Source organism: Hyaena hyaena, unplaced genomic scaffold, assembly GCF_003009895.1.
Source record: "Hyaena hyaena isolate Hyena2069 unplaced genomic scaffold, ASM300989v1 scaffold_82, whole genome shotgun sequence".
NCBI classification, from domain to species: Eukaryota; Metazoa; Chordata; class Mammalia; order Carnivora; family Hyaenidae; genus Hyaena; species Hyaena hyaena.
The window spans coordinates 368,351-383,863 of NW_024080713.1; the positions used below are offsets into that span (position 1 = coordinate 368,351).

General features: G+C 45.0%; 1 protein-coding gene across 1 annotated transcript in view; it reads right to left on the bottom strand.

Annotated features, from left to right (window-relative positions):
* Nucleotides 1-15,513, bottom strand: part of CREB3L2 (cAMP responsive element binding protein 3 like 2) — a 120,375-nt gene that overhangs the window by 22,684 nt on the left and 82,178 nt on the right. Inside the window, exons 3-8 of the mRNA XM_039234020.1 lie at nucleotides 12,499-12,674; nucleotides 10,966-11,053; nucleotides 5,786-5,970; nucleotides 3,425-3,571; nucleotides 2,199-2,257; nucleotides 803-871 (exon numbers count right to left, since the gene is read on the bottom strand). Coding sequence (XP_039089951.1) covers nucleotides 803-871; nucleotides 2,199-2,257; nucleotides 3,425-3,571; nucleotides 5,786-5,970; nucleotides 10,966-11,053; nucleotides 12,499-12,674 — 724 coding nt within the window. The remainder of the gene's footprint in view (nucleotides 1-802; nucleotides 872-2,198; nucleotides 2,258-3,424; nucleotides 3,572-5,785; nucleotides 5,971-10,965; nucleotides 11,054-12,498; nucleotides 12,675-15,513) is intronic.

Here is a 15,513-nt window from a genome sequence, read left to right on the forward strand (position 1 = left end):
GAAGGTTACATGAGTTAATATCTGTGATGCAATGAAAAGAGTACCTGGCAAGAAAGTGCTAGAAGAACATATTAACTCATTCTGTCCTGTGGTTACTTTTTAAAATGGGTTTGAGGGACACCTGAGTGGCTCAGTTGGCTAAGCCTCTGACTCGATTTTGGCTCAAGTCATGTCCTCCCGGTTCATGAGATGGAGCGCTGTCAGCATGGAGTCTGCTTGGGATTCTCTCTCCCTCTCTTTCTGGCTCTCCCCAGTACATACATGCACTCTCTCAAAATAAATTAGAAAACTAAAAAAAAAAAAAAGTGTCACTTCTTTTAAAAAAAATAATAAAATGGGTTTGAAACGTAACGAATGAGTGAATTTTTATAAGCAGTAATTAAAAAGACAAACTTGATTTTCTCTTTTCACTAATAAACACCATTTGTTACTAAGACTGAATGACGATGAAGTGGCCTGGCCCTCCCTGGCCACCTCGAACATTTAATGTCATTTTTAGAAGAATCGGATTTATCCAACCTTGTTCTCTCCCAAGCTTCCTCCTTAAGCCCCTCATCAGAACCCTGGTAGGAGTGGCTCTTCCCCAATCCCATATGTTTTACTAAAGAACGCGCATGTGTGTGTATGTGAGTGTGCAAGTGCACATGTGTGGCGGGAACAGGTGGGTGGAGCATGGCTGTCCCGGACACCTTGGCACAACTACCCCCTCAGTGCGCTCTCCCCCACTTCCCTCCTGCTCTGCCCCTCTTTCCGCCCTTGCCATTAGGCCCTTTGAAGAGGTCCTTACTCCAGCGATACTCACCTGTTGGTGTTCTCCAGAACCTCTACCTTCTTCCGAAGCTCCAAGTTCTCAGTTGAACAAGACTCCACCCTGCAGAGGAGAGAGAAAGAAGGCAGTTAGCTATGTCAGTAGAGCAAATGTGAGGCCAGGAGCCAGGGTGAGAGAAGGAGCTGTGGGCATCTCTCTAGGCAATTCCCTAGCTACTCTAGGGAGGTGAGGGAGAGAGCCTGGCCAGCCTGAATTGGGAAGAAGGGTAAGAAGACAAAAGAAAAGAGAGAGAGAGATGAGTAGTAAGTGCCTCAGTAATGGAAAACGAATAGAGATGGTACAAAATGTAAACTCCTTCTGGTGTGTTCCAGCCTTACTTCCTCTCACCTCATCCCTATTGCTCTCAACACCTGTTATCCGTCTCCCTCTACTACAAGGGCCTGGCTGCTGCTGGCTCTACCCCTGGCCTGGAGGACTGATAGGAAGCCAAAGCGTTCGGGACAGGCTGAGAAGAGAGGACAAAAACCAAGCGCCTCAAGACAAGGAATCCAGGCGCAGGAGCGTATGCACGCCCCAAAGAGGCAATAAAGACCATCCTGACCCCGGATGCCTACGGAAATGGCTGGAACAGAATGGAACTACTTAATGCCAAACTACCAATACCTAAACCAGGACGGAGAAACAATAACTTCCAGTAGGAACTTCAAGAACCACCCAAGGATCCACTCCTTTCCCCAGACACACGGGAAGACTCCTTCCTGGGTCAGGGGCCTCATTTGCATCTGAAAAGGATAGGTGTTTGTCAGCTGAAGAACCATTCCTACCTAAGGCTAATATAAAGTTGTGTTTCAAGCCTACATCAAAAGCTAATACAAAGTTGCTGTTTTCCTAAGAGCCCTCCTGATATTTTGAGCTACTTGGAAGAACAAAAGATGCCTTCGAGTGTCTCCGTGAGAAGTCGCTAGCCTGTAGCATGAATTATAGTAGACAAAAAATAAAGGACACCAGCCCAACTTACTGCCCTGCCTGTGTGTTTCTCTATGGTGTGAGAGAAGTGGACAAAGGAACTGATTAATTAGCACTGCCCTTTCCACTGAAACAGTGCTTCTCCTCCATGGAGCGTTCCAGAAACATGAAGGAGTGTTAACATTTACACTTGTTTGCAAGGAAGCCTTCAAGGCCCTAAGGAACTTTGGTTAGAACGCTGTGGTATAAATGCCTACTGAGTGTACTTTTTACTTCCGGCCAAACTTACCAAGTTTGCCCTCTAAACACCACTAGGTGGCAGGCAAAACATAGGTGATGACCAGTGGGCCTGAATGGTGGCCAGAATGAACTTTGCTTCTCTTAGAAACCCCAATGCTTTGCACACCCTCGTTTCCCCATGTGTGTCACCCAGTAAACACACCCAGTTTTGCAGGAGGCTTACTTTTTCTCCAAGCTGTCCATGTATTCTTTCTTCTTTCTCCTACTTTCCTGGGCAGAAATCTGAGATATAAGGGGAGAAAAAAAGGATTCACTTCCTGCTGTCTCAGTAAGTCAGTTATGTGCAAATGGAAGAGAGGAGTCCATTAGCACAGAAATCACCAGAGTCCTGCTCGCTGTTGTAGCCACTCTTCAGTTATTTAACCTGCTGACTCATCTGTGAATCACGTCTTCTGACCACCCTGGTTTCAACCAGCCCGTGTTCTCACCAAACTAGGCCCCGAGTGGGAAGTATGGAGGGCGAGAGTCACAGACCACTTGTATGGTCTTGGGTAACTGAATTCAACTCCGTGTGCCTTAGTCGGCTCAATTATAACAGTTTCTCTTAGAAACTAAGAGAGTTGGGCTTGGTCGTACATAACCCCCCACCCCCCACTGGTTCCGCACGTGGACCAAGAGCCATAACTGAACTCTTTCTGTCTTCCTTTCTTTGCCTCCTCCCTCCTGCCCTGCTTGTGCCCTAGTCATGCCCCTGGGGCTCACCTGTAGGGGCTTAGGGCTAGGAGACTCCGGAACAGTGGACTGCAGATTTTTTTAAATCAAAAACCCAGGAAAGAAAGAAATTAAACAAACACCCATAATGTATTTATCTTTATTTATAAATTATGTACATGCCTCCAAGAGAGAAATATTGTATACATCACAAAACAGAAGGCTGGTTCTGTTTTAGGTAAAGAAAAAAATGAATGGGAGTTCTACTATTTTCCTCTCTCCCCTGAATGCATCACCAGGGACACCCAGGAGCATGCACACCCGATCTGCGGCCCACTGACCCAGAGGATGGGTGGAGGGGCTGGAAGAACACAGGGGTGTGTCGTGCCTGCGTTCTTGCTCCCCAACTAGGGGAAAGGCAGGGCTGCGTCTTGTCCCCGTCCACGGGACAAGCCATAGTTGGTCACTGGAAGAGGGGACTAGGGACATGCAGGCTCACTTCTGGTCACAGTCTCTGCTCATAGAAGCACTTCGATTTAGGGCACCTGGATGGCTCAGCTGCTTAACTTCCGACTCTTGATTTCGGCTCAGGTCATGATCTTGTGGTTTGTGGTTTGAGGGAGGGATTATCTCTCCCTCTCTCTCTGCCTCTCCCCTTTCTCTCTCTCTCTTAAATAAATAAATAAACTTAAAAAAAAAAAAAAAAACCGGAGCAGGATTTAGGTTTGAAAGGCTCACCTTGTTCTTGATTTTCCTCCGAATTTTCTTCAGAGCCTTCTCCTCCGATTTTGTTAGAGGCAACTTGGTGGGGATGGGATAGCCCTCGGCGATCAGGGTCCTCTTCTCCTCTTCTGTCAGGACTAGTGGGCCTGATCCTTGAAGTTTCTGTGAAGTTCAAGGGGGCAGAAGAGGGTCAAAACAGAGCAACTGGGAACACTGAAGAAACATTCAAACGCCTGAGAGAAAAAGATGCCCACGTGCTTTGGGTGAGAAACGAGGACCTTGTAGTGGAAGCAAAGACGGGGAACACACCATCACATGACCGTTACACCCCGAGGATTACCATTCAAGGGAGACGGTAGAGAAACCTCCACCCATCAGTTCCCAGAAAGTACCCCACTGGTGAAAACCTCAAAAGGAAAACTACAGGGTTCATCTCTCACATCTCTCAAGATTTCGTGGCATTGCAGTGATGGAGGATTCACGTGGAGCTCCGTTTGTGAAAGAGTTTTGTTCTCCTGAAAATGCAATTTTGCAAGTTGCTCTCCACACACCAGGGGTCACTTCTTGTCCCTCACTGAGAGCTAAGGGACCAGAAATGTACCTGCAGGAACATCCTATTGAAGTCTCTGGCTTCAGTAGAGCCCAGATTGTCCACCATCAGTAAAGATCAGGACTGTAGCTCATCTCATTTAGCCCATAAGACAATGACGTGTCTGCAAGTGATCAAACGAGCTACATGCCGACTGCGTATGAGCCTCACATTACATTTCATGGAACCCTCAACACAAACCGGCTCTCTCAGGTGGGAGCTCCTGCTCAAGATGGAGACTGAATGGACCCAAGAAAGGGTGACGGCAATTAAACGTTACACTGTAATAGGAGCTCAAGGTGCGTTCAAAATCTAGAGAAAGAGACACTTCTATGAATTTGTGTGATAAGAAAAGGCTTCGGGTAGGAGATGAGACTTGAATCGTGCATTCTAAAAGGAAGGCATTCCAAGCAAAAAGCAATATTTTGAAAACTGAATGAAGATGCTGCTCCGGAATGGATAAATTCTTGAAGCAGCAAAGGGTCGAGGCACCCAGTACAGAATAGAGGTATTAGGGTTTGATACCAAGAACTAACAGAGAAACGCAACAGGCTCTGCGGGTGTGACACTGGGAGGATTTCTTCCAGAAACATGTAGACTGGATTGACTGTGGGAGGGTAAACAGATATATAGGACGAAAGCTATTCTAGTTACCAAAGGGGTGAGGAGTTGAGTTAGAGCTGGTAAAGAGAGACTGGGAAAAGTTAATTCCCTCATCCTTGGTAATGGTGAGAGAAATGAATGTGGCCACAGATCTAGAACTTTCTGGGACACAGTGAATTTAAATTTTCAAACTTAAGTTAATTGACAGATGGTTCTTACAGAATTTTTCAGTATCTCATCCCATTCAAATGTTCTCTGTGATACAAATTAAATATTATATAAATTCCATAAGGTTGATTTTAAGTTTATAACTTTTCAGATTTCATAGAAATCAATGCACTCTTCAGAACAGTAAAAAGTTAATATCTAGCCCTATTTTTATCGGGAAAAAGGTGCCCTTATATATACTTCAAGGATGAATGGTGACTTGTCCTTTCTAACCGGGGTCTTTGCAGCAAGAACTGTACCACACGGGGGCGCCTGGGTGGCTCAGTCTGTTGAGCCTACAACTCTTGATTTTGGCTCAGGTCATAATCTCACAGTTCGTAGGTTCAAGCCCGGTGTCGGGCTCCACGCCAAGCACGAAATCTGCTTGGGATTCTCTCTCTCTCTTTCTCTCTCTCTCTCTCTCTCTCTCTCTGCTGTTCACCAGCTCATCCACATGCTCTCTCTCTCTCTCCCTCAAAACAAATAAATAAACACTAAAAAAAGAGAGAGATTTGTACCACACAAGAAAAAGCGTTAAGCTGTATTTTTGAGCTTTAGACATCAAAATGTTTAATCTCAGACACACTTTTAAGTTCATCAAAGATGCTATTTGAAAAATAAGTTATGTCCTCTTTCAGGCCACGGGGTCATCTAAAGTTATGGTAGATATTTATGACATGATTTTGAGGAGGAAGGCAGCACAACGTTTTTATCCCCTGTGCTGGTAGCTGTGTAAAATAGGCATATGAGTAACAGCCAGGTGTGCAGAGGGAAAGGAAGAGCATTGTGTTAGCACGGCCAGGTTATAGGCAGGTCTTCAAAAACGTTTAAGATGGTTATCACCCTGTTTTAGCAAATTAAACCTACAACTTCCTTACAAAAACAAACATCAAGTGGCCTTGAAGGGCACACACTCCTAGTGAAGGCCCAGGTGACCTCGGGGAAGGCGTGTCCAGAGACGCCTGCAGAGTACTCACGTGAGGCGCTGTGAGGAGGGGAGAGCTGGACAGGGCGGAGGGGGCCCGGGGCGCGGCTCTGGCGGGGCTGTGGGTCTGAGGCAGGCCGAAGGGGTGCAGGCGGGGGTTGGGGCTCAGGCTGCCCTCTGAGTCACTGCTGTGGCTGCTGGGAGGGGTGGGAGGTAAGTGCAGGTGTTCCACGGAGGCTGAAGAAAAGAAAGTGATTGCATCCATCAGACACCAATGAGCAGGACTTGGGGGAGGGTTAAACATCTGTACATCCATTCATGAAGGAGCTGAACCAAAGGCTGAGGATTCTGCAGGCGCTGATAATGGAAAGCTCTCCAACATATACTGGCAAGGGCAGGGGGTGGGGGAAATCAAAGTGCAGGACCGAGCATCAAGAGGCCCTCCTTTTGTATGAAAAAGGAGAGAAGGAGAATACACTCACATGTGCTTGTCTCTGCATCAAGAAACTGGAAAACACATAAGAAACTAATAAAATTATGACCTCAGGGGGGCAGCGGGAAATTAGGGTGGACAGGGATGGTGCGAGCAAAACTTCTCACTGTACCACTTCATATCATGTATATTGCTTGACTTGCAAACCATGTTAATGTATTAGGTACTTAAAAAAAAATCTTCTATAGGGGCGCCTGGGTGGCTCAGTCGGTTTAGCGTCCAACTTCGGCTCAGGTCATGATCTCATGGTTCATGGGTTCAAGCCCCGCATCAGGCTCTGTGCTGACAGCTCAGAGCCTGGAGCCTGCTTCAGATTCTGTGTCTCCCTCTCTCTCTCTGCCCCTCCCCCACTTGTGCTCTGTCTCTCTCAGTCTCAAAAACAAACAAACAAACAAAAAATCTTTTATACAAAATGAGCAAAACTTGGGGCCCAGGAGGGTTTCCAGTGGCTGCTTTGACAAAAGCTCATGTTTCTGAAGGAGTGTGAAGGGTAGGGGCCTGCAGGCAAGATGTCATCTGTTCTTCCTTCAGAGACTACGAAATCCATCTGCAGACAGGCAGACAGGCACTGGAAAATTAGCATGGGGGGTGGGGTCTTCCCGCTCCAATGGTCCCCTAGCATCTGACAGTCCACCCCTCTCCTCTCCTCAGGGAGTCACGGACACACTGGCTGCGTGGCTGTTACCACACACACACCTCCAGGGCAGCAGGGAGGAAGCGTCCTCTCTGAGTTCAACCTTTTTGACAAAAGAGCTCTCCTTTGTCCGACCTGTGGACGTTCTCACTACACTGGAATACCTTGAGAGCCAGCCACTGTTACTGAGCTGAGGGGCATAATCCAGGGTAAGCCTTTAACCCCACACCCTTCTGGGGCCCCCAGGACGACAGGGCCTTAGTACCACGCCTGGGCCAGAAAACCGCTTGAGGCCGCGAGAAGGCCTCAGCCTCTTCTTCTCTCCCACAGATAGAGACTGCCCGAGGTGCCATCAGGGGGAAAGGCCTTCTGAGGCACAACTGTCCTAAGGAAGTCGATCCCACCCACAGCTGCCTTTGGAGGTGACAAACAAGAACCAGGTGGTTCGCCCTTAAAACACCTGAATCTCCCAGGTAACAGGTACTGTCCCCCTCGGCCACACCCCCTGCCACCCTCCAGGCTCCTCACGCCACACATTTCTCTCTTCTGTCTTCTTCTATTTTTGAATTTATTTGTTTATTTTAATTTTTTTAAACATTTATTCATTTTTGAGAGATAGAGAGAGACAGAGTGTGAGCAGGGGAGGGGCAGAGAGAGAGAGGGAGACACAGACTCTGAAGCAGGGTCCAGGCTCTGAGCTGTCAGCACAGAGCCCAACGCGGGGCTCGAACCCACAAACTGCAAGATCATGACCTGAGCCGAAGTCGGATGCTTAACCGACTGAGCCACCCAGATGCCCCTTTAAATTTCTTTTTAATTTTTTATTTATTTCATTTATTGTTTTATAAATGTTTATTTACCTTTGAGAGAAAGAGCAGGACCATGACCAGGGGAGGAGCAGAGACAGACGGAGACAGAGAGAGAGAGAGAGAGAGAGAGAGACAGAGAGACCCACGCAGGATCCACATCAGCACAGAGCCGGTTACAGGGCTCGAACCCGTGAGCCGTGAGATCATGACCTGAGCCCTCTCTCTGTCTCTAACCTTGTTTTTCTCCTTTTCTAACATCCTACCTTTCACTCGCTGCTTCCCTTTTTCTCTGCCAAAGTCCTGCCAAAGAGCTCCCTGGGTTTTTAATGTCTTTTGGTATTCTTAAAGTGAAAGAATTTTTTTTTGGTAATTTTTTTCAATGTTTATTTATTTTTGAGACAGAGAGAGACAGCACATGAGCAGGGGAGGGGCAGAGACAGAGGGAGACAGACTCGGACGCAGGCTCCAGGCTCTGAGCTGTCAGCACAGACAGAGCCCGACGCGGGGCTCGGACTCACAGACCGCGAGATCATGACCTGAACCGAAGTCGGACGTTTAACCGACTGAGCCACCCAGGCGCCCCAAGCTAAAGAATATTCTAAAACAATCCATATATCTCTAGTGCCAACACCTCTGCCAACAGCTCCAGGTGCCTGAAATATGTGCCGACCCAGAAAGGAGTCCTGGAAGAGTTCACTAACATGTGGAATGACTTGCACACGGAGGCCATGAGGCTGGGGTGGCTTTACCGCCATGGCCTGTGCGAGGAGACCCAAGATCAGTGCCCGTAGATGCTTCAAGGTTACCAAATTGAAACCTAAGGACAACCAATTCACAAACAGCCAATTAGGCTTCAAGCTACAGCCAATCAATAACTTCCTCACTTTGCTTCCGCCAATTATAAAAGCCTCTCCCTGAGCCCCCGCTGGTGGGATGCTCCTAACCGCTTCTTGTTTGGCACTGCCAGCGGGAGTACGGTTTTGTTCAAACAAACTCCTGAGAATTTTTAATATATCTCAGTTTATCTTTTAGCAATGTTAAAAAAAGACCCCCAGACCCAGGAGCAAAACCCATTAGGGGTTCCCACTGCCTACCACACTGTGCTGTTACATTCTGGAGCACTAGCCACATTCTTATTTGTCCCTTTCACTTCAGCACAGTCCAAATTATTCTAATGCTTTTCTCCTTTGCAAGCAGAAGGTACTCCAGACACGAGGGAAATGGCATGACATGAAAAGTGAAGGAAACGTGAATCCCCTCTTTCTTACTTATTAAGAGCCACTGACCTGGCTATCAGTGCCTTGATATCAGATTTCTAAATATCATTTGAAATGCCGGTCTCAGATTACTTGCAAGGTCTGGGGACAGCAAGCTACTTTGCCTAGAAACTCCACTGCACACAAGGATATTGAGTTTCCTTCTCTCTGTTTATCTAGGATAATGAGGAAGGACTGCCTGCCACTTACTTTACTCTTGAAACCTTTCCCCTCTAGTGAGCCCAGACTCCGAAGCCACGCAGGGATTCATTGTTACAGTGAGGACGCTTTCTGAAGCATAGTGCAACATAAACCAAGAGAGCAAGATGCATTTGACAGCTTTCATGAAAATGAAAAGAATTACTTTAGAACAGGATATAAAGCTGCAAGGCGCTGATGGATAACACCCAGTGGAAAGAAACACGGTGTCTATAGGGATTCTGGTCGATAATACTGATTTTAAAAATGTAGTCATTTCAGGGGCGTCTGGGTGGCTTAGTTGGTTAAGCGTCCAACTTTCGCTTAGGTCATGATCTCGCGATTCGTGGGTTCAAGCCCCGCGTCGGGCTCTGTGCTGACTGCCAGCTCAGAGCCTGGAGCCTGTTTCAGTCTGTGACTCCCTCTCTCTCTGACCCTCCCCTGCTCACGCTGTCTCTCTCTCTCTCTCCTAGAAGTAAATAAAACATTAAAAAAAAAAGAATTTGTTAAAAAAATAAATAAATAAATAATGTAGTCATTTCTTACTGATAATAAAGGCAAATGCCAGCCCTGATTAAACAGTTGCAGATAAAATCCTGAGTTAGTCTCTCGTACAATGAAGTGCTGATGCCTTCATGAGAAACGCTCGTATGTAACACCCACCCATTAAGTACACAACGTAACACAGAGGCCTTTTCTATGGCAAAGGCAGAAACTAAGTTTTTACTTGTTGGTCATACTAATGAATTGTCCTTCTAACCATGTACCAAAGATACACAGAAGGCAGGTCCCAAGGCACAGAATTAAGAAATGCAGGACCCACACAGGGGCATCTCATTAAAAAAAAAAAAGGTAAAGAAAGCTTCCTTGTACTCTATGACACTTGCAGGTCAGTGTTCAGCATTCCTAACTATGGGCTGCCACTGAGAACAAGATGGAGAAGCCAGAAAGAAACCAACACAGAGAAAGAAAAAGTGAAAAGTATGACAACTTCAAGTCTGACATTATTCTGTTCCAAATGAATGGCAAGACGCCCAGTGAGATGCAGGAACTAATTTAGTAGGGAAGAGGCTCTTTGCAACTACTGTCATTTAAAGTCAATATTTACTTTTTATTAAAAAATTTTTAAAGTATATTTATTTTGAGAGATAGCAAGCAGGGTAGGTGCAGGGAGAAGGGAAAGAGAATCCTAAGCAAGCTCCATGCTGCAGCACAGAGCCTGATGCAGGGCTTGAACCCATGAACAACAAGCTCATGACCTGAGCCTAAATCAAGAGTCGGACACTTAACCAACAGAGCCACCCAGGTGCCCCTAAAGTCAATAATAAACAATACTGAATGATCAGACAAATTGTGAATTCACTTTACAAAGGGTTTAAACTCAAGTTGTTTTAAATAGGCAAGGTGTCTTTGTGGATGTTTGTTTATTTGCCACTACTCATCACCGAGGCAACACAGGGAACTGGGCTTGATTCACACATTCACACCCAAAAAGGCAGCACTTGGCGTTCGTCATCAGCACCCAAGTCATAGCTGACTATAAAGTTTTTGAAAAAACACCCCTGCTAGGAGTGGAAGTAAATGAAAAGATTTAGCATCAAGGATTCAAGCATATACACATATTTAGGTAAAAGATTTAAGTATATACATATATAGGAAATTAAATTTTGGCTTTCAAAGTTTGTTTTTATAATCAAGGTCTTAAAGCACTGAGCTATTTCAGAAAGCAAGCTATGCCTGCGGGACAAATTACTCCCAGCGCTTTCTCCCTCATTCCCTCTCTCTTTAGACTGTGTTCAGACATCTGGCAACCCCAAAGGAAGGCAGGGAGAGTAGACAAACCTTCTTTGGGAGAGAAGTTTAGGAACTGATCCACTTCATGAGGCTCCAGCTTAATCTTAGGAATAATTGTCTGGCATGAGGAATCCACCTAAAGGAAGAATTACAAACACAGTTTTTAAAAACCGGTAACAACCACGTAGGATCATCAGGGAAGCTGGTTATTTGTTGTCTGTGTCTTCCTCTCCAGGCAGCCCTGCCTCCCTGTGCGGTCAGAAACCTGGCTGAGCCCAGGCTCCTTCTTTGACAGGGAGGCGACTTTGCTCTTAACCTTTCTCTCACTGCCAAACCTGTCACTACAGCTCACGAAACACTCAGAATTCCAAAATTTAAAAATCAGGGTGGATTTTATGGGAACATAAAGGCATTTTATCATGAAATAGTCTGGTGAATTTGTAAAGGGCCACAGGCCTCCCTCCACCAGTTTTTCCTACAGCAGGAACGGCATGAACCAAGCTGCATCCATTCCCCTCCAGGCTTCCTCCTGATTGAAACATCTAACCATGCAACACTCGGAACAGAAAGGACAAAAGGTCTCTGGCCCATGAGTGAAGCAAGACCATGCCCCTGACCTTTCTTAGTTACATACTAAAACATTGACTAAATGAACGTCTCATGGAGCAAGGAGACTAATACCCATTCTAGAAGCCCAGTGCAATGAACAGGTCCAGGCAGCGAGTGAGAAAGAAATTCTAGAAGACACTGTAGAGGTGCTCTGTTCACGGTCCCTCATCTTTTCTAAAATGGGTTGTCAAGTGGACTAAAAACAAATATGGCGGCTCTACTCTTCTATGTAACCTCTTCCTGAACAGGTACAGGTAGATATTACACCTTGCCCAGAGGAGATCTGGCTTAAAGAACATCAGTGGAGCCACTGTTTATAACCCTTGGCTTTGAACTTTAGGAAAGGTAGGGATGGCTTCCAACATCTAGAAGAAGATATATGAGTATGATTCTGGTCTATCACTAGATACCGGAAATATCTGGAGAGAAGGTGGAGCGAACTAAATTCTACTTGCTATAGGCATGAAATCAAACAAGGAAAAAATTACCAATTTTGTCTGTTTTCCATGGGTAATATAATAAATGCTGTTAGGTTGGAGAACCTTGAACTGGGTCAGGGCAGCTCTGCATTGCACTGGGAAAGTAAAATGTTACACAGGAACCAACATTCTAGTTAGCCACCACAGGCAAGCCGTGGATTGCATCATCATTTAACCCCTCTCTTTCCACTGGCTTAACATGGAAGAGTTTTTTTTTTTAACTATAGATACCCATCTATTTTTTTAAATTTTGTAATAGCAATCATCAGAAAAATGAAATCAGACTTGCTACCACTTTTTCTGAACAATGTCTTTAAAGGGTGTAATATAATCAACACTGACCCCAATATGTATCAATACATGTACACATATGCAATTACATATCCTTAAACATATACAGTCACCAGCTCTAAAAAGGTTAAGTGCCTTATTGGAGAATGAGGATCCATATCTTTTGATCTACTGTGTGTGGATGAAAGAAAATGGAGTATACCCCAGTATTCAGTTCCAGCGGGGGCTCCTCCTTTTCAAAAGGGGTGGAGATGGCCGTGATGGTCAGAGTGACAGAGGGAACAAGTCCTGGGGGCGGCTCCTCTGTAATTGGCTCTGTCTTGATGGTCGTGGATGGAAAGTCTGTAGACAGATACCATTTCTCACTTTCCACTTCATCTACAGGAAAAAGACAAGCACACATATGAATTCGTTCAGGATATCGGATGTAAGTAAAACAAATGACCACTAAGCTTGCTCCTCCTCAAAACACAGCTCCAACAATAAAGAATACAATAAGAGGAAATCAAGTGAGAGTGTGAAAGAGGAGAGACATGGATAAAGAAATGAATGGCAAAGTAAAAATCTATGCCTGCATTTGCTTGAGTGTAAGTTTGCTGAAATAAACTACAGGGATACATGCCAAAGAAAGAAGGCTGCCCTCCTGGTCAGGGCAGGAAGGAGACTGGATGGATCGGGAATAAGACGGGAGGAGGAATCTCCATGTGTGACGTTTTGCACTATTCAGTTTTTCAAACTAAGTCAATGTGTGATCTATTCAAAACTACAGGAGTACATTTAAAATTAAGAAACAAACGGTTTGAAATCAGAATCTCAGGAGAGACGACTGGGACCATGGATAGGTGGCCTCTATTCTTCTCCCAGTGGACAGTTACTTTTCTTTTTTTCCTTCTTTCTCACTCCCTGTTTCCGTCCTTCTGTTTCCCTATGGCCCCACTTCTAAGCCTGGCCTAGAATTCCAGAATTTAACTTAGCCCTCTGCAAAACTTCAGAGTTTATAATAAACATCTGCCTTCGCTGAAATGGATCAACCACCTACAGAAAAGGGTTAGATTTTGGCCAAGGGTGGATCTTGGCTTTCATGATTATCACGGGCCCGTGGATTGTGACAAAACATTAGGAACAGACAGAAACACCTCGTCCCTTAACCAACATTCTTCTAGGCACTTATGTCCACCTATTTCTTACCAAATTACTTCAGCGCTACTGACAGCACAGTCCTGGAAAAGGAGGGAATGGCCAGGAAGAGAAAAGACAGGGAGATTGCAAACAGGTTCAGAACAAGAAAAAACAAGTCAGAGATTCCCAAAGTCAGCAATCCTTACCTGATACAATTTTTACTAAAATGAGGCTAAAATGAAGCAAAGATACATTCCTTGCTTTATGAAAATGTTTAAACACACACACACACACACACATCCCACATGCTTAGTGAACCATTACTGTACAGAAAAACAAAGTCGTTCCCATTAGGATTCAAGTTTTCTTAAGAGAAAGTATGTGAAAATCATTTAGAACTGGTGGGGGGGCGGGGAAGAACAGGGATAGAAGCTAAAAACTAAAGGTCATAATAATTAAAATTGTATTTCATAAGCAACTTCCTAGTAACCCAAGAAAAAGTTAAATTCACATTTACAAAGGAAAATGATCCCCTCCCCCCAATCCAATTTATAATTGACTTCATTAACTATCCCAGCCTCAACTTACTTCCTGAGGCAAAGTAAAGATGGGCAAGACTTCTGTTAGTTGAAGACATTTTGCTTTTGGAACTAGTTCTATAAAGCTGCTGAGTGCGATGGTGTGATGGGAGAATTTCCACCCTTTACAGGGTGCGCACCACATAGTGGCTGAGGGGGAGGGGTAGGAAACAAAGGGCCTTTTGATGGTGGCCAGAGGAGAGAGACCACACTGTACTTGACACAGAATTCTGCTGGCCAGATGGGCGCCCGGCTCAACTTAGAGAAGCAACTGGCTGAAGAGCCAAAAGAAGATTCTACTGCCTCTCCCAGAATGAGCTTAAGAACTGGAAACTTCTGTCATCAGCGAGGAAGACACACTCAGGACAGATCTGGGGAAGAGTGGGAGAGAGAGAGTGCACAGATCATACTTTCTCTATTCAGGAATGGCATATGGATGCCTTTGCTTTGTGAAGGCAACACTTACAGCCTGTCCACACTGAGCAGTATTTATCCCTGGCAGGGAAGCTGGGAGAAGGCAGTAAGATGAAACACAGCCTCAGTGTATATTAAAACTAACAGTAAGGAGGCAACCCTCAGAGAAGGTCACACCAAGGAATTGTAAGATAGAGCCTGACCCACCCCCGTGCACTTACGACCACTGTGTGATGAAGCTTAATTCACAAGGCAAAAAAAAAAAAAAAAAAAGGCAAAAATAAAAACAAAAAGCAAACACAAAAGTAAAAGACAAAATGAAGAAAGGTAATACAGTTGGTTCTTCCACTGTAACTAAGCCTCAAAGAACATGCATTCATAACATAGGTCAGGGTAGTTGATATTCTTTTTTTTTAATTTAATTTAATTTTTAATTTTTTGTTTTTGAGAGAGAGAGTGAGAGACAGTGCAAGCAGGGGAAAGGAACAGAGGGAGAAAGAGAGGCTCCATACTCAGTGCGGAGCCTGATGCAGGGCTCAATCCCATGATCCTGGGATCATGACCTGAGCTGAAATCAAGAGCTGGATGCTCAACTGACTGAGCCATCCGAGCAAACCAAGAGAGTTGATATTTTTTTTTAATGTTTGTTTATTTCTTTTGAGAGAGAGAGAAAGTGCACACAAGTGGGGGAAGGCAGAGAGAGAGAAGGAGAGAGAGAATCCCAAGCAGGCTCAACATGGAGCTCAAACTCATGAAATGCGAGATCATGACCTGAGACAAAATCGAGAGTTGGATGGTCAACTGTCTGAGTCACCCAGGTACCCCAGTTGATATTTTTAATGCTCAATTTCCTACACCCCTTTTTAAAAATTTTATCTATCTATCTATCTATCTATCTATCTATCTATCTATCTATCTATCTAAAATCATTGCTGTGCCAGGAATAGAGACTGCAGGATGAACAACGATACTTGAACTATGAAGCAAAACATCCTCTCTCAATGACAACTGCACTCTTTCAAGTGAGAAGCCCAAGGAAGCTGCCTCTCTTCCCATGAGCTTTGTTGAGGACAAAACACTAGTGTGGCCTTCATGCTTCCACTTCA